The sequence below is a fragment of the Pteronotus mesoamericanus genome, unplaced genomic scaffold (assembly GCF_021234165.1).
Source record: "Pteronotus mesoamericanus isolate MK-2021 breed Mesoamerican mustached bat unplaced genomic scaffold, CSHL_Meso_final contig_347, whole genome shotgun sequence".
NCBI classification, from domain to species: Eukaryota; Metazoa; Chordata; class Mammalia; order Chiroptera; family Mormoopidae; genus Pteronotus; species Pteronotus mesoamericanus.
In genome coordinates this window covers 17,990,484-18,015,167 of record NW_026555137.1, presented here as the reverse complement: position 1 = coordinate 18,015,167, position 24,684 = coordinate 17,990,484, and the positions used below count along the sequence as shown (strand labels likewise).

The following is a 24,684-nucleotide window of genomic DNA, read 5'->3' as shown; positions in this document are numbered from 1 at the left end:
TGGGCTGCTGCTCGCGCTCGCCCGCCTCCGGTGCGCCCTTCTGAGGCGCGGGCTCAGCAATAACGGAGGCCTCTCCCGCGCTTTGCGAGGCTCGAATCCATGAACGTGTGTAGCCGCTTCAAAGTGGTCCTGGCCTACCGTAAGCCTGTGCGAGTTTCCAGAATCATTAGGTGATGGATAAAACCGTGCCGTCTTCCTCGGCTTCCTCCCATTATTCTTGCCAGAATGAATGCAGGGAAAGTGTTACTTGAACCTGACATTAAATCGTCTTGGCTCTGGGCCCCTTACTCAAGCGCCTGTTGAGTTTGTAAACTCGCCACCTGCCGAGAAATGCACACAGGTGGCCCGGATGAAAGGGGTGACAATTGGCAGGGAAGGGTTTGCGGGACCTCCCTTAACAAAGTGGAAGTTAGTACATTAACAGGGAAAAACCAGGAGGGTTCTTACAGCGAATGACAAGCTCGTCTTCACCAAGTGAGTTCTCTTGGGTATTAGTCACTTGTGTGAGTCTGAAATCAACAGGAATAAACGATATTGCATTCCATAGACGTGTGAACGTAAATGTTTTTGCCAAATTTAGGGTTTTCTCTCTGCATAGGTTTTAAATACAGAATCAAATGTGTGTTGCCTTAGGTTTTGTACAGCAGGCAGTTGTGGTGTTTTCATAATTGTGTGTTCCTGGGGGTCGCATGGCTGCTTTTCCCCGTTTTGCTGAGTCTCGGGCTGCACGGTGACCCTTCAGAGGTGAAGGCTCGCTCCTGCCGCGTCTTCCCTGTGACCAAGTGCCAGCCATAAGCCACCCGAGTCTCACGGCAGCACCAGCTCTCCGTTCATGTGTCCACGATGTCGTCCATTCCCCTGTGCAATGTGCATTTCTTCTTTGTGAAAAGGAATTTGTGTGTGAAAGGAGCCAGGTCAGGGCGCTGGCGCTGCGCAGGGAGCTCAGTGCCCGCTTACGATTCTAGTCCCCGTTTCAGAAGCTCGCCCAGCAACCAGTCATCCTCCAGCGACCCCGGACCCGGCGGGAGCGGGCCCTGGAGACCACCGCCGGGCTACGACGGGTACGCTCGCCCCCACCCCCTGCTGGGCCTGGGAGGGACCGTGGCAGGGGCTGCGCTGGCTGCGTGAGGCCGTTGCGGGATACAGAGATGTCAGGTGGGCTTCTGATGAGTCTGTCCAGGCCAGAGAGCTCATTGTTTCTATCTAGGGAGCTAGCGCTCATTCGTCTGCGTTCTGAGCTTGTATCCTTTTTTTCTGGATGAGGAAAGTCTTTGAGTATGTAAAAATTAAGGGCTTGGGGACTCTCTGGGCAGTGCCCTTGGGAGAGTCCCCTCACTTAAATTGCTGATGAATAAATGCACAGCCTCTCTCAAAAGTGCTTTCTCTCTGAAACAGAGCCGAGCCCGAGAAGGCCGGTTTAGCCTTCGACACCTCTGTCCCTGCCTCCTGGTAGAGAAGCGCGGGGGGCTGCCTCCCACATGGGCTGAGAACCAGCCCTGTTCGCCTGGTATCCGGGTGCCAGCAGGTCAGATGGAGCCGGAGGACGCCTGGGAACAGGGAGACGCTGAGCTGACTGACGCCCTAAGTTGGGGAACAGCCACACCCCTGAGGGAGAAAAAGGCGGAGGCGAGGCCGTGTGCTCCCCGGGCGATGGCGAGCGCTCCTCCCGCGGTGCCTCCGTGCTGCTTGGCGGCCCAGCCTTGCCCCTGCTGTGGAAGGAGCCGGGGCGCGGGTTTAGAGGAGAGAATGGCTGGGTCAGGTGGGGAAGGGTTCTGTTACCAGAGGGAAGGGTCTCCCTGGAGCCCTCTTTCCTACCAGTTTGGGCTCAGAAGTAGATATTTTCAGTCTGAGTTGCGTGCCTCCTTCCTTAAATAACAGAGGGAGTTCTTAAAAGTTGAACAGAAAGACATTTTTCTCAATGGAGGTGCCTATTAAAAGCAGAGGGGAGTTTTTGTATCAATGGAGAAACTATCCCTGGCTTTTCTGGCAAACCGGGATGTGTAGCTGGGATCGTCCAAGGGAGGATCACTTCATAATCAAGTTTCCTGAGACTTGTTTCCTTTGTAAATTTATATTGCCGTATTTTGGGTTTTCATAAAATAAAGTCCCCCCAGAGGTAGTCGAGAGCCAGTCTTATTTTCCTTTCTTACAAAATGTAACATAAAGAAGTATCAGTGGCATGTATTCTGGGCACCAGAAAAACAAAAGCAGTAATCTTTCTAGCTTGTTGGGGACAGGTGCCCTGACCCTGGACAGCCCTTTCACCTGCTGGTGTCGGTGGCCCTTCTTCATCTGTAAACAACTGTCATCCGAGTGCCTCCACCGACCCCGCGGGGAAACCGGGGCCCCGGGTGCACACGCTTGAAGCTCCCATGGCGGGGTCGGGTCGCAGGCCCTGCACGCGTGCCACAGGTCGCTTCTCGGGGGGTCTCCCTTGGGGTGCACGTGTAGGAGCCCACGCACAGGGTTGCGCCGGCGGGCTGGCGGTGGTGGCCGGGGTCAGCTCCGTGTTCTTTCCAGGTGCCAGTCCCCGCTGCTGCTCGAGCACCAGGGCCCAGGCCCGCTGGAGTGTGAAGGGGCCAGGGAGCGGGAGGACGCCGCCGACGGGAGCCGACACCCGGGTAACGCGGGGCCGCGGCCAGCCCCACCTCCCTGCACCCGCCCCGCTCCCATCCTGCCACCTGTGCGCTCGGCGCACGTTCGGGGGGTGTCATTGTGCCACGTGTCAGCTGGTCCCCTGAAGCATCGGGGACCGGGGCACGCTGGCAGTGGTCCTGTGAAAACAGACCATTACAACCTTTATGGTGGGTGTCCCGCCCACTCCTATGACAGACCCACCAGGAAGACGAGCGAGTCCTACAACCATGATCCTATTTACTTTTACCAAACTATTTCAGCTCCCGTGTTTCTTTGCTCTTTTGTTCACACTAGAAATTAGATACTCAGCTCTTCTCTCTTTGTGTGACAGAAACCAAATGGCATGGCCCACCCTCCAAAGTCCTGAGTTCCTACAAGGAGAGAGGTCTGCAGAAGGATGGGACTTGCAAAGACTCCCCCAATAAGCTTTCTCACGTAAGTCGTGTCTTCTGAGCGAGGGGCCGCGCAGCCACCCCGATGCCTTGTTAGCTGCATTGCCGGGGCGCTCCACGGCATGCCCTCGACCTGGCGGGTCGCTTAGAGCGGAGGCGAACAAGTAAACAAATAGAGAGGCAAGAACCTTTCTCTCCTTGATTTATGAAGAACCTCAAAGAAAGGTCACATAGTAAATTACTGCAAAGCCACAAGGGCGTCCTCAGGCTTTTGACCCTGACCCCAGCGTGGATAGTTGCTAACTCGCATTCCTGTTGCACTCTGTTCAGTGTCTGGTCGGAGACACTCTGCCCATAGCTGGCCAGTTAATGAGCGCACACAGTTACCGACGAGTCACGACAACAGCACCGCTGACTCGCGGGTGGTGGCGTGTGTGCTCCTCGCCGCGGCCCTGGGGGCGCGTCGTGCGGGTGGCCAGCTCGGGGAGACAAAAGTTGCGCTTAGACGTGAGAACATGGACTGTTAGCTGTTGCCAAGTAAGGCCAACATTTTAAAGTAGCTTATTTTTAAAAATTTGCAAGTGAAGAAATTTTACCGGCTTCTAGGTTGTGTCCTGCCTCTTGGTGCGCACACGTCATAGCCCCGCCCCCGGCCCCCGGCCCCCGTGGTGCCTGGCCCTGTCTGAGTCAGCTTTACAGCATCTGTTTAGTTCCATCTGTACAACCCTCTTAGCAGGAGCAGACTTGAGAGCATCAGTGTACGGGAAAGGCCGGGGATCTGCTGAAGGATCGGACAGCTCCGAGGGAAAGAGGGGTCAGAGCCTGTCTTGATTCCACAGCCTTTGCTGATGCTCCAGGTCTTGTCCCTGTCCCCAGGCGGTGCAGAGGGCCTGTGCGAGCACCTCAGTCAGGTGGGGACACTCACTCTGTCCTCTGTGGATTTTTTCTTCCAGGGACCCCAAAGCACTTTGGTTTCCTCTACAGAGCCCGCCTCCAGAGCGCTGGGCCTCGGGCGCGGGCTCGAGCCCCACGGGGATGGTTTCAGTGGGTCCACAGTCAATCACGTGAGCTCTGCATCCCAGCAGAGAGGGGCACGGGACGGCCTTGTCCGCCGCCTGCGGTTCAAACCCGGCTCTTCTGCCCGCACCCAAGGCCGGCACTGCAATTTGCCATAGAAGCACTTTCTTGATAAAAGGCTGCTCTCCTCCTTTTATTAATTTTCCATGTGCTGTCCCAGTTTATTAGCCTGCATTGATTATTTTCTGGTCAGTGACACCATGGCAACACTTTTGTGCTTCGTGCACAAATAATGAACGAAGACTAGAAAAGCTTCCCCTTTCATGTCAGATGAACCATGGGAGGAATTAGGAATTGGAGGCCAGGCTATTTTTTCTTGAGGTAAATTCTGTCACTGGCTCACTTTGAAGGGTGAGTAGAGAGGCTTGCGGTGAGCGCATCTGGTCCGTAGCCTTGTGCGTCTGCGTGAGCACCATCGTCTTTATAATGGAGGAAAGCCCAGGCACACCTCGGGCGCAGCGCAGGCTCGGTTCCAGCCACGGCAGTAAAGCGGGTATCAGTACAGCGAGTCACGCGCACTTGTGGTTTCCCAGTGCATCTCAAAGACATGTTTACACTACACTGTGAAGTGTGCACTAGCATTGTGTCCAAAAAACAAACAAAAACACTCTGCATACTTTCATTAAAATACACTTTATTGCTAAATAATGCTGGCCGTCGTCTGAGCCCAGGGAAAGACGGTGCTCATAGGCAGCCTGGGCTCAGGGTCACACAAACCTTCGTCTGCAGAAAAGGCAGCGTCTGCAGCGCAGGAGAGCGAGGTGTGTGTGCCTGGGCCTTATCCGAAGCCTCCCGTTTCTCTCTCCCCCCCTCCCGGCAGATTGGGGATAAAAGCTGCTCCAGCCACTCCAGCAGCAACACGCTGTCCAGCAACACCTCCAGCAACAGCGACGACAAGCACTTCGGGTCTGGGGACCTGATGGACCCCGAACTGCTGGGGCTGACCTACCTGAAAGGGGCGTCCACCGACAGCGGCATCGACACAGCCCCGTGCATGCCCCCCGCGGGCCTGGGCCCCGTGCACCTGGCAGGCAGCAGGTCCCTGATCCACAGTCGGGCCGAGCAGTGGGCCGACTCCGCCGACATCTCGGGGCCTGAGGACGAGCAGGCGAAGATGTACGCGGTCCACGGCTACGCACCTGCCGGCTGTGCCAGCGGCGCTGCTGGCGGCAGCTTGGGCGACCTCAGCGAGATCTCCTCTCATTCCAGGTGAGTGCCTGTGGCTCTGCTGACCAGCACCTGCCAGAGGTGGGGGTGGGGGCCTGAGATAGGAACAGTATGCAGGTGAGATTTGATGTCACCTGTTTGCCCAATGCCTGCCCGCTTGTTTGTGGTTGTATTTTCCTTTCCCTAAATTTGAGAGAGAATGAAATGGAGCTGTTACTTGCTCTAGTCAGTCTTCTTACCTCGCTCCCTTGTTCCATCTAGTGTCCCTAAATTTTTAGAAGCGGTGGCCAGGTAAACAGTACTCAAGTTACAGTGAACAGTCATTAGGGAAGAGGTAGGGGTGGCCTCCGCGTGGTCTGCGCGTGGCCCCTACGAGAGAGGCCCGGGCCAGCTGGGCCTCCGTCCTATAGCCCGACAGGAAGGAAGCCCTGCGGTCAGTCTGCGCAAAGCCACAGTTCAACTTTTAAAAAACGAGGACCAGCCAAATGGAAAGGGATGACATTCTAAATGTAGGTGTTCAATGTGTGGTTATGAGGCGTGACAAACTATTTGGCATGTGTTTGTGCAGTGGTTTTAAAACTCACGATCTGTGATTCCTGCCTTTGAAGACTAGGCAAAGGAAGACACGGGCAGGCGTGGCTTTGCGCAGACGCTGACGGCTGCCTGCCTGCTGCCGCTGCCCTGGGCCTCCCGCGCGTGGTCCTCCCTGGTGCGGCCCCGCGTTCCTCCCCGACGTCCCAGGGCACGTCTCCGTGCTGGAGGACAGTCAGCGGAGCCCATCGTGGGAGTGCCCCCCGCCCCCCGTCCTGCGGCCCGGCGGGAGCACTTCCCCCACCGTGGACGGTGCTCCGGCAGAGCTCGCCGTGCAGGCCCGTGCTCCCAGCTCCCCCTTCCTCGCAGTGTCTTGGGGCCAGCTGTGCTGTTCAAGGGCGTTTAAGCTACAAGGTAAAGAAAACGCCGTCCTAGGTGGTTCACGCAGCCCAGGCTGTGTTCTGGCTCATGTAACCGAAAGGTCCAGAACTGTCAAGGTTCTGCTTGACCCGGCAGCTCTCAGATAATGTCACCCAAAACCGGTCCCTCATCCCGAGGATCCACGTGACAGCCCCTGAAATCGTGGCACTCCCTCTCGGTGGGAGACGGCGCTGTCACCTGCAGGCCTCCGGCACTCACGTTCCTCTGTCGCAGCAAGAAAATGCGGTTCTTCTCTGGTCTCTGCAGACACCCCCCAAGCTCCCCTCCCAGCTCACTATTCCTGCTCACTATGGTGGGGGCACCATTGTCCAAGGCAGGCGGGGCCCTCTTGAGGGGGGGTCAGTCCCCCAAACCGCGCTGCTGCAGAGCCGCTTCCCCAGGCGCTGGCCGGGCTGTTGTTTCACCGGGAGAAGGGGGCGTGGAGGCCAGAGCGGGCGGGAGCTTAGGCGACAGAGACCATTTTCAAAACAGACATCCCTGCTCCTTCTCTTCACTTCTCGTTAATTATGACTTAACATCTGTTTAGTAATAAGTAACTAAAATAGTATGTGAGTATTATTACTGACTTCGGTTACCTGAGTTCCTTCTATCTTAATTTCAGGGACAGTAGACTATCGGCCATCCCATAAAAGCCACCTTGGGATTTTATGACCTTCTAATGTCTTGTTCAGAGTTTAGAAGACTTGTAAAGCTGCTGATTTCATGAAACCTTGTTAGACTAATGTAATTTGGCATTAATTACTATTAAGGAAAATTTCTGTGGAAACTGCTCTCAGAGCACATTCGTTTATAAATAGAGGAAGGGGTACTTGTAGGGATTTAAAGTAGGTTTTCTTGAATACCTTAACCATTCATGAACTCAGGAGCTCAGACTATTAGAGAGGACATAAAAGTGCTAGATAGAATTTCTGATTGATCTTACTTTTTCCACCACTTTAAATTGAATCCGTGCACAGCTGTGGTGGATATGATATACGTGGAGTGAGTGGATCCTGTACCACCTGCCTGTCTTTTTCTTGCCACTCATAGCTGATGGTGACTTTGAAGCCACATTTCCACTTGCATTGTAGGCTTTTGTATGAAATTCAGTCATGAAATTGAATCTTTTGAATATTCCTTCTGTCTGTCCCCTACCTGTGCAGCAGGGCTAGAGAATTTTAAATAAATTTTAAATATTTTAATGTTTTTAAGTATGTTAAATATATTAATGTTTACATTTAAAATAATATTTAAAACATGTGTATTGAGGTCAAAGGAACCTTGCTCATCCGAGTACCAGGGACAAGCCCATCAAAGTTGAACTGAGAGGCTGCAAGTTCTGAACGCGAGGGCCAGACTGGCGGGCATGTGTGTCCATGAGGGCGACTGTCGTCAGCCCATTGTTTCCCCTGACATCTCAGCTCAGACTGGCGCGCGGCCCACGCGGAGCTGAGGCCCGCTGCTCCAGGTCTGGGCTGTACCTCGACTGGCCCCGAGTGGCAGAAGAGCAGAGGTACCCTTTCAGGTTGGACATCAGTGCTGACACCTGGCTACGGTGACCTTGGCCCCGGGCGCTCTGTATTCCCGGCCCACGTTTTAGTCTCTTCTTAGCACACGGCCTCCCTGAAGTCATTTGTGCTTGCGGTGCCCCTTGCACGTGGCGGGCATCGAGTGTTTGTAGAACGGAGGAGGGAACTCTTAAGAGGAGCGCTGGTAAGCCAGCGCCTGGGCAGCCCAGGAAGTCGGGGGCCCGTAGGAGCCGCTGCTCCCAGTGCACAGTGTCCGAGCCCAGAGCAATGCTCTGCGTCTTCTTAGTCCTCTAATCCCGCCCCCCCAACACCGCCTCCCCCCTCCAGCCCCAACACCCAGGCTCACTCCCAGCAGCCACCAGGAAGGAGCAGGGAGGAAGCCGTGTGTGTGGTGTGGCTCCGGGACAGCGCTGAGAAGGGAAGGGGGACTTAAAGCTCTTCAGGACAATTTCGGGGTCAGGGGTGCGGGAATCATCCATTCAGTAGACAAGCGTATGTCTGGCCTACTTTCTCCTGCTGCTCAGTTCTTTTAATTCAGAAAATCCATTGTTTTTCTTGTTGCGAGCCCAGGGCGTATAGAGAAGAGCTCAGGATACAACATAGTAGTCACATTAGCCTAACCAAGGCTCGGCAAAGTGAGATAAATCAACTGCAGGGAAAAAGAAGGAAAGAAATCCATATTCTAGGTTCTTTTACAAATGGCTCATGTGATTGTTTTTTTTGTCATTCCTGTCATCGTATCCCTTTCTTAGAGCAAATGACTAGAAGTTGGCGGTGACACTCTAAAATAAGAACTTTAAAGAATTCATGAAAAGCTAATTGCCAACATTAGAATGTTTACCAGCTTCAGTGAAAACTTTTATACTGATGCTACTGCTGCTACACACAGATTTTTGCGATATCACTCATTACATGGAGTCCATCAGTTTGTTCTTAGAGTTTAACTTTAAAATATTTTACTGTTGGGGGTAAAGATTTTTAATCTACTCTGAATTACAAAAGTATCTTTTATAAAAACAAATGGAAAAATACATAGGGTTTGTGACCACGCCTTCATTGTTCACATCGTATTCTCAGAAAAGGTTCAGTTCGGTCATTTGAGGGGGAAGGGTGGGGAGCTTATGCAGTGTAGGAGCTAGCCCGGGCCTTGGGCTTCCCCCGGCGTGACCACGGACCATCCTGGGGGCGATCAAAGCCTTGCAAATGCGTGCGCCCGTGGTGGCTCAAGGCCGCACGCGGTTCTTCATCGGTCCACATGGAGGGACTGAAGCCGTAAGCATTATGGGGACAGTTGAGAAACTCGAATATGGGCTGCATATTAGACAACAGCATTGCACTAATGCCCAGTTTCTGAGTGTGCTAGTCACGTTGTCACCATGCAGGAGGGTGTCCTTACTAGCAAAGATGTACTGAAATTTAGGAGTATGATCTTGTAAGGTTTGCAGCTAATCCCCCGATGGTTCGCAGTGGCACATGGAGGGACGGGACTAATGCAGGCGCGGCAGGGTAGTAAGACGCGGTGGACCCAGAGGAAGGGAATGTGGATGCTCTTCTGCTGTTCTGATAGCTTTTCTGTGGATCTGAAATGTTTTACAGTAAGAAGCTCAGGGAGGACCCCGCAGGCCCCCAGAGCCCATTGTCTAGACACGGAGTCTCCCTGCTCGGAGTTCACCAGCTGGCGACTCCGGTGGCGACCCCTGAGGAGCTGTTAAGATCAGTGCTCCTGTCAACACCGCCACCTGTTCCCAGGTGCATGTGTGCAGGGGCGTGTGTAGGGTGGACACGCGGGGGCAGGACGGCTGGGTCAGACGCTGCGCAGGTGCGCGCGCTCCCAGGTAGCGCGCAGGCTGCTTCCCAGCTGTCGCACTCTCTCTGCTCCACCAGCAGTGGGAGGGGACCCATGGCTCTAAGCTGGGCCGACACTGGGCGTTCTTTAGCAGACAGTCTCATTTCCACCAATCTGGGGGATGCGTCGTGACCTTCTCGGCTTGCCCTGGCATCTCCCTGGTGCCTTCCTCGCTTTTGAAGCCTCCGTTTAACTACGTTGCCCATTTTTCTGTTCTATGTCCCTGCCGTGTGTTGAGCATCCTCGGCCCCTGGAGACTAAGGTGCTCTAACTGGTGCCTGTGCAGCGGCAGCGTCTCTGCTTCCGCCGCCCAGTTTCCTCACAGGAGGACAGGAGCAACGCATGTGGCTTCGAGTCTGGGGACAGGCCAGCATTGCCAAGCTCTGATTATATTGCGCTTCGGTCTGTTTTTCTCCGCAGTGGCTCGCACCATTCAGGAAGCCCCTCGGCCCACTGCTCCAAAACCACTGGGTCTCTGGACACGTCCAAAGTCTACATCGTGTCTCACAGCAGCGGCCCGCCGGTCCCGGGGTCCATGTCCAAGTCCTACCACAGACAAAGGGCAGTGAGCAAATACGTCATCGGCTGGAAGAAGTCAGAAGGCAGCCCACCGCCTGAGGAGCCTGAAGTGACTGAATGTCAGGGGTAAGGTGGCCGGCAGGCCTTCTCTAGGCGACCTTGTACATCTTAGGGACTGACTAAGCAAATGTATGTCCCCCCAACAGAATATATTTTCGAAAGAAGAATACTCTAGAAACATCTTTGTAAAACCCCTTAAATGTTGGCATTGATATTTCTCTTTAAAAGTCTTCTCTTTCCCTGATTTTTGCACACACAGTTACTGGAAATCCCTGTTCCTTATACTCGTGAAGGTGCCTACAGTAGAAAAGTCATGGTAATGTTCTATTGACGTTGTCGGCGTCGAGTCTGTGAATAAACAAGTTTAAGGACAATTTGAATTCCCAGAGAGTCCGTGTGCATTTCTTAAAGCGGATGTGTAAGCGACATCTCTAAGGAAAAAATGTCTCACCCAGTTTCATCAAGACTGATCTCCCTTTCAGTGGTTGGGTTTAGTGGGGGCAGGTAGGGAGGGGTGTTTCCTATCTGTTTGAAAAAAGGCCAAAAATACTGGTAACTTACTACGTTGTGAAAGCTATGCTGATAACACGCATTTCAAGTTGCAGAGCAAGGCCGGGCAGTCCTAGTTAGCCGTTGGTTTGCTCATTTTTTAAAAGACAAAATTAAAAACAAAACCCACATGCGCTGCAGCGCGAGGTCCTGGGCTTTTGCTGGGTCTGCAGGCACTGACAGCGTCCCCAGGCGTGGGTGCCAGGGCAGCCGTGGCTTTCAGGGAGCTCGCCTGGTTTTAAGCTTCGTTAGTGAACTAGCGTCGCTTTTTTTTTCCCCTTGAAAAGTGATCTACTTCATAAAATATGGCCAACAGTCATATTGCCTTTTAAATTAAGGATTATTTTAGTGGTAAAATTGGACTTGGAATCTTTTAGTAAAAAAGCCCTCAGGTCAATAATTGGAAATAAATTATTTAGAAAGTAATTTTACAATAATAACTATACTTTTTAAAACATAAACGCAGATGTTCTAATGACAATGTTGGCATTTCTGTCTAATAGAGTCTTTTGCACGCTCCCTAGAAATTCATCCCAAGCCTTGTAAGTTCTACAAAACACTCATGAAAGCATCTTGCACGTTGGTGTCAGCGCTGGGCTCTCTGGGACATCCCCCTTGAGCCCAGGCAGCGCGTGCGTTCCAGCGCCCTGTGCTGGCGACCGGCTCCCAGGAAGCGGGGCGGTGTCAGGAGGGCTGTGAGAAGGGGTTTGCCTCGCTGAGCGGCAGAGCGCTGATTTCCCGGTGTTGCTTGAGGGCCGTGCTGGGATTCGAACCCGGGCCTCCCGGGCTCCGACCAGACCTCTTCACAGCGTCAGGCTCAGCCTGGTGCCCCGGCCTCATCCTGCGGAGGAAAGCGCTTCTAAAACAAGAAGGCAGAAGAGATGCACGCATAATAACCCCTGCAGCCACACAGGGCCGCACCAACTAGACTTGAAATTTTGTCAAAACACTGCTTTATCAAATCACTGGAACATATGCTTAGAAAAAGCTCGGCCAATATAGCGTGTTTGTACCAGTGTGAGTTAGAGAATATTACTGTCTCATTGAACACAGAATACGAAATCAGTGTGCCTTCCAGAAGTCCCCCTTAACTGGAAACAGCCAGTTATTTTTAAAACCATTGATTTGGGGTTTTTGTAATATAACCTCCTGTTTTAAAATGCAGCTAACAAGGGCTGCACGTTGATTCAGGTAGCCCTCAGCGTGTGCCCTGGTGCTGTGGGTGCGTCCGGTTTTCTCCTCCGTGGTTCTCACCGCCCCGGCCCTGGAAGCCCGTCAGGTCCCCATGGCAAAAGCAGAGGGTCTCCAGGCACGTCCCTCCTTCACGGGCCACGTGAGCAGCGTGGGTTGAACCGCACAGGTCCATTTATACGTAGGCTTTTTCAATGTATTTTCTCTTCCTCATGATTTTCTTAACATTTTTTTCCTAGCTTATTTTATTATATGACTATAATATATAATACACATAACATGAAAAATATGTGATGCTCAACTGTTTAAGTCAACAGTAGGCCATCAGTAAAGTTTTGGGGGCTCAAAAGTTATACATAGACTTTGACTGTGGGGAGGGTCAGCTCCCTTGACCCCCGCGGTGTTCAGGGGTCGCCTGCGTAAGTATTAGACTTTATCTGGGCAGTTACTGAGGCGACCTGGGTTTGGGACTGGCATCTGTCCCAAAGCACCTGGCAGAGGCTGCTCTTGAGCACCCCCCAGCTCCACGCCTGCGCGGAAGCGCGCAGCAGCACACCTCCATGGGGCTCCCCTGGTGGCTTTGTGCAGAGCTCCCAGGCCATCCCACGGGCCAGCCACATCTTCAGTCACGTTCCAAACGTTTTCAAAAGCTGCTCCGCACAGCCACTGTCTGCTCACGTTGTCAGCGAGGCTGGTGCTTCTGGTCTGAGATGCGCAGGAAACCCAAGCTGCCTCAAGAACAAAGCAAATAAAGCAAAGCAAGCAAAACAGACACCTCTCATAGGTCGTTGCTAGTTCTGAGCATGTCTCTGAGTTTCTTATTCCGCTCATTTCCCAGGGAGCTGTCATTCTCGGGTCAGGATAGCCTTGCTTCTGAACGAGAGTCGTCTCGGTGACACACAGCAGCGTCGCGCAGGTCACCCTCAGCTGCCCGCCGCCCTGGGCCTGGGTTCCTACGGCCTGTGTCATGGGCCATGTGGCTGACGCGCGCCTCGCTGACCCTGTCCGTTGCGTTGTCTGCAGGCGTGTTGGGTTGCTCAGATTGCATTTGCAGAACCCTGTTAAAACACGGCTCCCCGGTTTTCTCCCTGGAAAAGAGCTGGAAACAAATTCAGCTAGACTGCCTTTTGTTGTCCATAAATACATTTTATATACTGATAATTAAGAGAGACAGCTGCTTTATTTATCCAAACAGCTTTGTGACATTGCTGATAATAAAACATGCTTGGCACACGCCCGAATCGATTACTCATAAACTCCAGGCTCCCTCGGGGGTCTCTCTGCCTTCCCCGAGACGCGGGGCGTGGCTGTCTCAAGTTCCTGGGAAGCACAGGGGTTCCCCAAAAGGAACAGGATAATCTCTCATGAATTATTGAAATCGTGTTTTCTGACACAGATTAGGAAAGGAGACGCGCACCCTTATGTTATAAGCTGGCTGTATTTTTTCTCAAAAAAAGCTGGGCTTTTGGGGGGCGCCTGATTTGTTTCTGAATTATGCAGAAACCTAACTGTGCAGTTGAGCTCATTTCACAGCAGACCTGGGGATGTGGAGTGAATGCTGCAGAAGTGAACGGACGTAGCAGCTAAGAGTTGAGCGTTACTGTGTAGGCAGTCGTTGAGACTGGTTAGGAGACTCGAGTTCTTCACGCTGCAGGCACGTTACAAACGGGCCGGCTCCTCCTTCTCATCTCCTTTCTGCTTTGTTCCGACAGGCTATATGGCGAGAGGGAGCTTATGTCCCCAGCAACTCAGCATCAGACAGTGGTGGGGGATGCCGTCTCAGAAGCTCAACATGTTCTGTCAAAAGAAGACTTTGTGAAATTAATGCTTCCTGACAGCCCCTTAGCGGAGGAGGGCAGAAGAAAGGTTAGTAGCTTCTGTGGGGCTTTGAAGTTTCTAGCAGCACTAAAGGAAACTCTAAATTAGAGCCTTGAGGGTTCCCAGAGCACCTCTGCATGTGTTATCTGTTTCTCGTGATCCTGCCAATAGCTCTGGGCGCAGCTGGCCACTTTCGGTGTTTATTCTGTCAATAAGCAAAGCGAGCCTGGGGGGTTAGGAAGGACAGCTGTCGAGCGTGGGCAGGCGAGGCTAGAGTCTGAGGGGCCTGGCCTCGAACCCCGGCTCCAACAACGATCAGCGGCGTGGCTCTGTACCAGTGACTGGACCTCTCGGCCCAGTTTCCTCCTCTGTACAAAGGTGGTGACCGACAGCACTCGCAGAGTGTGCGGGAAAGATAAGAAGGGAGCTGGGCAGAGCCTAGATTTAACAGATGACCAGAAATAGTAGCTGTCATCATTCACAGCGCCTGGCTTTTGCTCCAAGAGCTCCCCTCTCTGCTCCAGGCTCTTCTTCCTAGATGGAATCCCGTCCCAGACGGGGCAGGAGTTCAGTATACCGCAGGCCGAGCGTGCTTCCACACAGGACGGAACTCGGACCCTTCTGTGCCGGACAGAACCGCGCAGCCATCCCAGGGAGGACGCGCGTCAGTCCAATAAGCCAACCTCGCGTCCCAGGCGCTCCTCATGTGCAATGCAACAGACCCTGCCTGACATTCGATTTAGTTTCATTATTATTACTGCCTCATAAATCACTCTGTTAAATACTATGACATATTAAAAGGGACTCACAGATCACCCAGCCCAGTCTCCCCTTTTTGCAAGCAGCTGAGGCTCCCTGCATGGTGAACGGTGAGGTCTACCTAAACATTTGGTGGAATCCACATCATCTTCCTTCTAACCCAGCGCTCTCTCATGCTAAGAAAAAAGAAAAACAATCCAGCGTTACCACATCCACTGGGATCAGGGGGAACACCAAGTCCCAGGCTTATGCTCCCCTGTAGTAAAATAATACTGCAATTAACCTAATTGTGTTTCAGAGTAACACTCTAATTAGACACCACCGCAAAGCCGCTTTAATCTGCTGGGCCTGTAATCTTGTTGAGGCACCTGCTGGTCCTGGGAAGTGGGGGTCCCCGAAGAACTCAGGCTCAACGAGTCTTTTCTTTTTAACTTGTACCAGGCCATGTATGGGGTCCTGTAAGCTGGGAGCCAACTCCTGTACACTGAGTACAAGCAGCTTTCCTTTCAATAGGATTGAACTTCTGCTTGATACATGTGGGTTTTTCCTGCCAAGAAAAACCACCTCCGTTTCGTGGTGTGAGTTTAGCTTCATGGCGCGCGCGCATGCCAGCGCCCATTCGTCCGCTGGGCAGACTTGAGTGGAGGGCACACGTACAACAGGGATATTTTTAGCTGTCTTGCTGCACTCACAAACGTAAATAGCGATTTCTGTATTTGTTTGATGCAAACATTCTGGCTTTTACTACTGGTCATGTAAAGGGAGGGTGGTCCAGTGTGCGGGGGTAGTTGGAAATTTAGGTTTTATTTAATTTTCCTTGAGTTGTTGACTTGCTGCTTCAATAGGAATTTTCCTCCTTACCCTGTGTGTGTTTTAATACACAATCGTTTTAATGGTTCCTTTCAATCTGGTTATGATCCATTACTATAATTAAGTTTTCAACAATTGTAAGACTTTTGTGAGTGATACTTTAGACAGTAATATTGGGTTGGCCAAAAAGTTCGTTTGGTTTTTTTCCCTAAGATGGCTCTAGTCACACTTAGTTGTCTTTAAGTTCATTCGAAACAATTTTGTTAGATTGTATTGTGACAGCTATCATATCAGCATGTGTTTAAGGGAAAAAAAAAACGTATCAAAACTGGTGAATTTTTGTGTAGCCGTTTTAATATTGAAGACGGAAGAAAATACATACTTTTGGCATATTATGCTTTATTATTCCAAGAAAGGTAAAGAGATTTGTGCAGTGTATGGAGAAGCTACTGTGACTGATCAGACATATCAACATGGTTTGCGAAGTTCTGTGCTGGAGATATCTCACTGGACGATGATGCTCCATGATCGGGGTAGACCAGTTGAAGCTGATAGTGATCTAATCAAGACATTGATTAAGAACATTCAACGTTATACCACATGGGAGATAGCCAAACTATTCAAAATATCCAAATCAACAAAGTTATTCGTGAAAATGAAAAATGCGTTTTTGAGTTTACTGAAAAAAGTAAAGGAACTTTTTGGCCAGCCCAATATGCTACTTTACCAATTCCATTTTTCTTCAACCTATTTGTATGGCCTAGAAAGCTACAGTCTTCAAAATTAGTTTTATTGCTATTTAGATTAGATTGAACCTCACATGCAGTGGATTGGCACGGAAATTGCCTAATATTAAAATGGAGTCATTTCACATTAAAATCAAACCAGCTTTCTGTGTGGTTTTGAACAAGTGTTGCCTGAGATGACAGCCCTCTCTCTTCCCAGGAGCTGCCTCCGCTCTGAGGTGATGGAGGTTCCATTTAGCATTTCAGAATTAATAAAGCTGTGCATGTCTAAATCGTGGTAACATTTCCCAGAAAAATCACAGGAGGAAAACCTTCCAATCCAATAAGTGCCCCGAAGGCCCTCTGCCTTTGCCTAGGTGACCTGTGGTCACAGTGCGGTGTGAACCCACTGATGTAGTCACATCCGCTCCACGTTTTCAGCCTTGTAATGTCCATTTTCTCCCATCCCCCGTGTTTAAACCCCTAGTTTTCGTTCTACGGGAACCTGTCCCCACGCCGCTCGCTGTACCGCACTCTGTCCGACGAGAGCGTATGCAGCCATCGGAGGGGCTCCTCCTACGGCAGCTCCCGAAGCTCCGCTCTTGACCAGGCGCTGCCCAACGACATCCTGTTCAGCAGCACCCCGCCCTACCGCAGCACCCTGCCGCCCAGGACGCACCCCGCGCCCAGCATGGCCGGCCTGCGCAGTGAGTGCGGGGCCGTCGGTCGCCTCCTGCGGGGGGCGGGGGGGTGAAATATATACCATTTGCTGGTGCATTTTCTTTCTTTTTTAAAAAAAGTATAAAAGCCCCAGAGTGGACATTTTGTAAAAATTTAAGCACGACTACTCATTTTGAAGAAAATTAGAAAACATATATTCAGCATTTTTACCAAGTGAAATAGTGACCTTTATGCTATATCTCAGTTGGTACATAGAGAATAAAATATCTAAAACCTGAATTTATAAAGAAAAAACTGGTGCTCGGGGAAGGGGCAGATTTCCTGCAGGCAGCAAGCCAGGAGGAAGGTTTGGTTTTCTCTCCTTCTGCCTCTGTTCTCTTGGAGCTTCAGTGCCCGGCGCTGCCTGGGTGCGGCGGGCGGGCGGGGGGCCGTGGGCCTGGCTGCCCCTGCCAGCGGGGGCGGGGCCTGACCGAGTGCTCCTCTCGCAGTTTCTGCACCTGCTTTACTCCTGTGTGCTGGTCACAGGCTGACTGGATGCCTCCTGGGTGACAGTCCTTCAAACCCTCAAACCTTCGGTTTTTACATAATGTCAGTTACTTATGAATATGTCACTGTTGAATGATTTTTATTACATCGGCTTTATTTCTTTTCTCGTAGTTAATTTCTGTTGTACAGGAAGAATGGGGGATTAACCAGAAATACATTCATTGTCAGGTTTTTTTGAACATTTCATCATAGGAAGTATTATCTCTAAAACGAACTTGAGCTTCATAATAATGCACATAGAGGTCCTGGGTAAATGAAATAAAAGTTCTAATAATGTTTCTGATGTTTAACATAATTGGAAATGAACCTTCTCATAAAATTCTTAATCTGTTTCTTTAAGTGACTTAATATCCTGCCTGTTTTAAAGGGTCCATTTGCCTAAATTGAAGAAACCTTTAATCTCCTTCTTAATAACCAGGTCAGACAGACATATTCTAATACCCTAATATAAATGCTTTTCCTTTCTAGTTAAATAGGTGATTCTAATGTCCTCTTAAAAGCTTTTGCAAAACCAGTAAAACTCTATTTTCTTACAAATGTTATTGTTTTTACTTCAAATGCTTGAAGTGTGATGTGAAATTTATGACATATGTATTATGTAGTTCTTACATTCTACCCTTTATTCGCTTCATGTGAAAGATACATATCTTTTTTTAGCTTCACTTATTTTTAATAAACTGTTTTAGAGTAGTTTTAGGTTCACAGCAAATTTAGCAGAGACCCCGGAGTTCCCATACACGGCCGTCTGCACGCAGGCCCAGACCCCTGTTGCCAACACCCCGCAACAGAGCAGGACACCTATTAGACCCCATGAACCTACCCCAGCCATCGAGGCCACCCAGGATCCTGGCTTCCATACCTCAGGGTCCCTTCTTGGCGTCTCACGTTCTGTGGTCTGGATAAACGTGCACCGACCTGCGCCCACCATCATAGTATCACACAGGGTGTCTTCTCTGTCCCCTCAAATCCTCGTGTTTCACCTTCTTATCCCTCCCTCCCCCTGAGCCCCTGAGCGCCTGGAAGCCACTGACCTCTTTCCTGTCTCCCCAGCTTCCAGAACGTCATACAATTTGAGTCGTACAGCATATAGCTTTTTCTGATTGGCTACTTTGATTCAGCAATATCCATTTAAGGTTCCTCTGTGTCTTTCATGGTTCGATAGCTCGCTTCTTTTTAGCGCAGAACAACATCCCGCTGTTCGGAAGGGCCACAGTTTGCTAACCATTTACCCTCTGAAGGCCCACGTCCTCCTCCGGTGCGTTCTCAGGAGGAAGGCGTGGCGGGGGCGCAGGCGGGAGGCACTATCTCCGCTGTTGCTTCACTGTCCAAGTTCAAACTGCCCGCCCGCCCCCACCATTCGTCTCTCCGGGAAACACAATCAGCAGCCATTCACTGTTCTCTAACAAAACCTTTTATTATTATTATTATTATTATTACTTATTTTTTTAGAGAGAGGGGAAGGGAGGGGGAAAGAGAGGGAGAGAAACATCGATGTGTGAGAGATACATTGATCAGCTGCCTCTCGCAAGCCCCCCACCGGAGACCCAGCCCGAAACCCAGGCCTGTGCCCCAACTGGGAATCGAACCAGCAACCCCTCAGTTTCCAGGCCAGTGCGCAATCCACTGAGCCACATCAGCCGGGCTAATGAAACCTTCTGATTAGGCAACGTGATTCCTACACTAACGACTCAGAAAAAATTCACCAGATTTGATGGGTGAAATGACAAAAAGTCAGGGAGCTGGAAGTAATCCCTATCAATGTGTCTGCCCCCAGACCGCCCAGGGAGAGCCTCAGCCTCAAGGCCTGGCCGTCCCTGGGGGACCTCAGCCTCCCACACTCACCGCGCGCCTGTGAGCTAACACGGGCCTTAGTTCTGCTTCGCTTTCTGCAGTTTCTGGTCGTTCGGCAGAGGCTCCGTGAGAAGGTGTCACTTGCAGAGTAGTCGACAGACAGTCTGAAACTGGGCCCAGAAAGCGGAAGTGTATGTGTTGACACCCGGCAGATGTCTGCGCGCAGAACCGAGGGGCATTTGAGGTTGCCCTGCCCTTCCTCATAGTTCCCCTGAGACTTCGCTGTGCCTTCGAACTCGGAGCGCAGGCCAGTGCTGTTGAATCTTGTTGCCCTGAATGGTTGAATAGCCGCATAGCTGAGCCAGGCCAAACTGAAAGGCACACGTATTCTTTTCAGCTTGAAAACTCGCTCATTCCTAAGAGCATCTGATCGTCAAAGAGACAAGCTTTCACTAGTACAGACTCACTCAGATCTCGTTCCCATCTTGCAGTACAGAGAGCGCAGCGGAAAGGTGAGCAGGTCCACGTCTCTTGGTGCAACGGGGAGACCCCGTCGCTGCGCCTCCTCCATGTATAATTACAATCTCAGGCGTCTGGGTCAAGTATTTTTAGATCTTAACTGTCCCAAACTTGAACCTGTCTCAGAATCTTTGTTCTCAGGAGATCAAGATCTTAATCCAACCTTGGGAGACAGGTCTTACCTGCATGTTTGGGCTGGGACTCAGGTTGTGTTTCGTGCGTATTTCCTGCGGAGTCCCTGACACAGCCCGCGCCATTATGTCTTCAACTTGGAGGTGCTCAGAGAACAGATGGGGAAGGGAACAGATGAGGTGCTCACTGTGCGGCCGCATGCGGGTGGCTCCCTGCGCAGACCCCGCCCAGGCCCCGGCAGACCAGCACCCGCAGGGCTCACCTCAAGGGCAGAACCTGTGTCTGTGTCCTGCTGTCCCTGGTGGTACCTGGAAAAGAGCAGATGCTCAGTAAACCTCAGGGGGTGATGCCAGGGATACTGTTGGTGATACCTAATATCAGTTAAAAGGATTTTTGATGGTTTGAAGTCTCAGACCAAAAGAAAACCAGAGATGGTAATTAATTTTTTTAATTAAATGCTTCTCCAAGTAATGGGGTGCGGGGTGCGGGTAGGTGCTTTCCGTTGTGATAATTCAGAGAGGGATGTGGCAGCCCCTCCTCCGGTTCCGGTGACTGTCGCTGACACTGGGTCCTCCCCCTGCGTCTGGGAGGACGATGCACTTCGACTTAACTCTGGCTTCTCAGAGCTGTTCTGTCAGACTGTGCCCCTCCTGGCGCAGCTCCTCGCCATTCCTGCCTCGGTGGCTGGCACCCCGCAGGCAGGCCTCCCCCGGGTGCACCATCCGCCGCCTCAGTCCCCCCAGCCTGGTCTGTTTCCTTTGAAAGACTTGACATGAAGAAAATCCTCAGCTTGGCATTTTTCGGGCACACCTGACTGACAGAGTGTACCTTCTGTAGCCATATGTATTCGCCTGAGTAATTGTCGCTCTTTAATGTTTTCCTGCGCAGTGATAGCAGCAGAGGGGCCAGCGCGGGGCGTGTGCCCCCGGGTCGCCCCCCCACCCCCGGCCTCTGTCCCTTCCCGGAGCCACCACCCTCTGACCCCGTTCCTGAAGGACTGTGTCACAGGGAGGGACTCAGTGACATAAGCCCTTGCCACCTAGTTATGTAATTTCTCTGGACTTGGTACAGAGAACCTGCTTTCAGCCCGTTTGTTAGAGACGTGAAGACCTCCGGGCCTCCTTGCCTTTCTGTCTGGGGGCTGGGTCTCAGACTCCCGGCGAACATCCGGGGCCTGGAGGGGGCCCGCCCAGCCTCTGCCCAGCATGCGCCTCCCAGGGTTCCAGAGACCGAGCTGCCTGCCCCCTGTCCCAGCTCCCCTCGGGATTTGTCGCTTGCACACGCCCCTTGGCTACCCCCCGGCCAGGACGGAGCTCACCCCGCTCAGAACAGGCGGGAATGGCGGTTATTTCAGAGACGAACACAGCACGCGGAGGGGGAGGCGCAGACCGAGGTCCCATAACCGGGTTCCCTTCCCAGTGACCACTGGGACTAGGTGGGGGCCTGTCACCACAGGTTAGAAACAGCATTGGTTGAGCGGCAGCCGCTGGAGGTGGTTCAGAGGTGCCTGTGGGGAGCAGGCTGCGGGTGCCCTTCGAGGCCAGCGACGAGCGCTCCGGCTCCGCCCGGTGCCGGCACTTCACAGCGACCCGAGAGGGTGTGGGACCGAAATTACAGGTGCATTTAGTTAATTATGTCCCTTACTTAATTGCAGCCTCAGACAGCCAGGTGGTCATTATTTTGATTGTTCTAATTAGTCAGATGTGTTCACACGCAGCTGCATGAACGTCCTCGGGCAGGTTCAGAAAAGACACGGTAGAGAAAGCCCCATGGAAGCCTTTAGAAAACGTGCCCCCAGATGCACACCCTCCTAACAACTAGCATTAATGACGTCACACTCAAGGACCTGTGGTGAGAGCTTCAGGAGAAAAAGCAGCCTCAGAGGCCCATTTGTACAGACAAAGGAAGACCGTGGAACACCCAGTGCAGGACGGGAGAGGTTTCTGGTGTAGCCTGTGACCGAGCCACCCCATTAAGCCCCAGTGCGCAAAATGTCCCCTTTCTTGCCCGTTCCAAATGGAAACAAAGTTACTCTTCCTGCATTTTTATAATAAGCTGACATTCCAGTCATGATGATTGGGGGCGATCAGCTCAGACCACTGTACCTCAGGACACTTCTTAAACTTCCTGGTTGGAGAGACACTGTGCCCAACCCTCTGGGCAACGCGAACATGCAACACTCTTTAAAAGCAGGGCAGTCACCTCTGAGGAAGGCAGGCGCTGGTCTGGTGAGTGCAAGGCGGGTGGAGGTCCTTCGGTGAGGTCCCCGTCCGTACGGAGGCTCACCACTGTCCCCTCCCTTGCTCCTAGGTCTCTGCTGCCTGACTCCAAGTGAGTCTGCCAGTCGTGACTTTTTTTACGAACTCCTGATTTTCCAGCTGTGTCTCTTGTGGGCACATACTCTGTGGGAGTTGGAGCGGGGAGGCGGGCAGGAGACCTTTCTCAAGAAGTTCCCTTGAAGGGGCCGGCCAGTGCCCCGCGCCACAATCTGACTGACTCTGGTTTTGTTTCATTTAGACGAGTTCTGGTTCTCCGACGGGTCCTTATCGGACAAGTCCAAGTGTGCAGACCCTGGCCTGATGCCCCTCCCGGACACGGGCACCGGGCTAGATTGGTCCCACCTCGTGGACGCTGCTCGCGCGTTTGAAGGTAAAGGCTCGTGGCCTCTGGGCGGGGGTGGCAGCTTGGGGACCGTGTCTGCTCTGGGGTCGTCTCAGTTGTCTCGGCTCACATTTTGGGTGCTTTCCAACCTTGGAGGATGAAAATGAGCAGGAAGGCTTGAGCTGTGACTAGGACACTCCTTAGAGAGACCGGGTCATGGAGATGGGCAGAGGATCCAAACCCAATCCCAGCTCAGGGACCAGCTGTGACCGGCGTGAGTTCCTGTTCCTCCCTCACCTCTGTTTTCTTTCCTCAAATGTGGAGGTGAATCTCTAGGGTGCAAATCATATCTTTCCTCCCAGGGAAGTGAGGTGACAGGAGGGGAGACCCTTCAGAGGTTGAAGCTCCTAGCGCGGCAGGCTGAGCGGGCCGGAGGCCGGGGGCTGGGGGCTGGGGGCTCGGTGTGGACGCAGCTTCCGGCCTCTGCCTGACCCCAGCGAGCCTTCCTGCCTGGCCCTCAGCCTCCCGCTCTGACCGCGCCTGGCCAAGAGGTAGGTGGCTGTGCCAGTTGATCCCCGAGGACCCTTCCCGCCGCTACACTGCGCCACCGCCGCTGTTGCTGTGGGGATGTTAAAAGGCTGACGTTGCTCCTTTTTCCAGATCACAAACAAAGGCAGACAAACAAGGAGCTACGCGCTTCCCGTGCAGCCCCAGGCCTCACGTGTGGGGGGAGGGGCAGCGCAGGACGCACCGGGGATGATGACTTTGCCACTTGCCACTGAATTCTTCCAGGGCCGTGGCCTCTGCCCCCGCACCGGGGTGACTAGAACAGACAGAGGAGGCGGGGTTTCCGCAGGGGCCCAGGAGAGGGCCTGTGGGAGCTCGGGCCCCATCACCTGGGACGCCCTGGCTTCAGGAAGTGAAATCAGATTCTTTCCCAGGAAAGGCAGGTGCACTTCGACCTCAGGCGGCTGCCAGGTGGAGGTTTGCTGTGTCGCCTGCCCCTCCCCCTCACCTGCTCATTGTGCGGGGCCCGCAGTGGGTTCCCGCGCAGGAGGACATTGCTGCAGAACGAACAGGCTCTGCCTGCTCGCCCAGAGGAAGGAGCCGGACTGCCTCACAGAGCGCTTCTCCCGTGCAGCCTCGGCAGTGCCCCGCCTGCTGTGCGCCCAGCCACCTTCCCGACACCCCGACGTCGGGCGTGGGTCGTGCACGCCCCTGGCCCAGGGCCCCTTCCTTCCCAGCGCCGGCGCCGGCTCAGGTGTGACCTGGCCCCAAAGGGCAGGAGTGCTGTCCCTACCTCTGTCCAGAGCGGCCCAGGCGGGAGGCAGCGGCATCTTCCCTGGCACGTTCTCAACACGCTGCGTTCCCCCGCCGCCCCCAGGAGCACACGGAGCATCTGTGCTGTCCTTTGCGGTGTCCCCACAGGTGCCTGCACTGTGCCTGCCGCACTGAATTCTGCTGTTCCCATGTCCGCCTTGTCTTGTTAGGCAGCGACTTTCTCCAGGGAAGGCAGCTTGTTTTATTTATCTTCTCTTTACTTACCAAGCACTTGGCAAGATAACAAATGAGAAGATAACAAACTAAACACATAGGGCGTCCTCAGCCTAGAGCGATCCCAGCTCAGCACAGGTTTTGACCTCTGAGGTCCTTCTGCAGTTTGTGTTCATTTTTCAGATTTAAAATAATATTGATGAGCGACCTCTGGACCCCTCCCCCCTTGTTTGTGGCTGTGCTTGGTTCCCTTCCTCCTCCTCAGAATAAAGTCTCGGCTACGGAGTGGATCTTTTCAGGGAGCTGGGGGCTGGGGGACGAGTAAGGTTGAGAAAGGAAAATGGCCCACGCAGCAGCGATTACGTGCTCATTGCCGGGATCCTGGTTATAATGGCTGCTTCCCTGCCAGGACGTGGGCCTGGGGACAAGCCAGGTGCCCTGACGAACACCCCTTGCCAACACTGAACATTCGGCAGTGATCCTCTGAGGAAGCCGCTTCCCTGCGCTGGGCCCCAAGCCTCCTCATCTGTGAAGTGAAGAGCTTTGCCCACAACCCTGCAAGGCTTCCTTCCGTCCTGTCCATCAGAGAGTACTCCTGAGCCAAAGTCAGCATGTACAGGGGAGTTGGCACCCTCAGGGAAAGGAGGAGCGAGTACCGTGTGCAGTCCCGCTGGCCTGAGGCGCCAGTGGGGGAGCTGGACAGAGAGGCTGTGGGATCCTCTTCGCCACGGCTTTGGTTGCCTGACATTCTTGAAGTTTCCAGATGACGTTTATAGAAAAACAGAGTTTATGTCATGTTTAAAAAATTCAGTAATTTCTGGGGCTACTCTGTAGGGCAGCATGGCACCTTGAGACAGTAGTCAGCTCTGGAACATTCCATTGAGAATTGG

General features: G+C 52.7%; 1 protein-coding gene across 1 annotated transcript in view; it reads left to right on the top strand.

Annotated features, from left to right (window-relative positions):
* SIPA1L2 (signal induced proliferation associated 1 like 2) overlaps nt 1-24,684 on the top strand; it is a 179,455-nt gene that overhangs the window by 142,529 nt on the left and 12,242 nt on the right. Inside the window, exons 11-18 of the mRNA XM_054576752.1 lie at nt 978-1,061; nt 2,521-2,621; nt 2,969-3,072; nt 4,927-5,315; nt 10,020-10,244; nt 13,631-13,784; nt 16,518-16,737; nt 22,217-22,348. Coding sequence (XP_054432727.1) covers nt 978-1,061; nt 2,521-2,621; nt 2,969-3,072; nt 4,927-5,315; nt 10,020-10,244; nt 13,631-13,784; nt 16,518-16,737; nt 22,217-22,348 — 1,409 coding nt within the window. The remainder of the gene's footprint in view (nt 1-977; nt 1,062-2,520; nt 2,622-2,968; nt 3,073-4,926; nt 5,316-10,019; nt 10,245-13,630; nt 13,785-16,517; nt 16,738-22,216; nt 22,349-24,684) is intronic.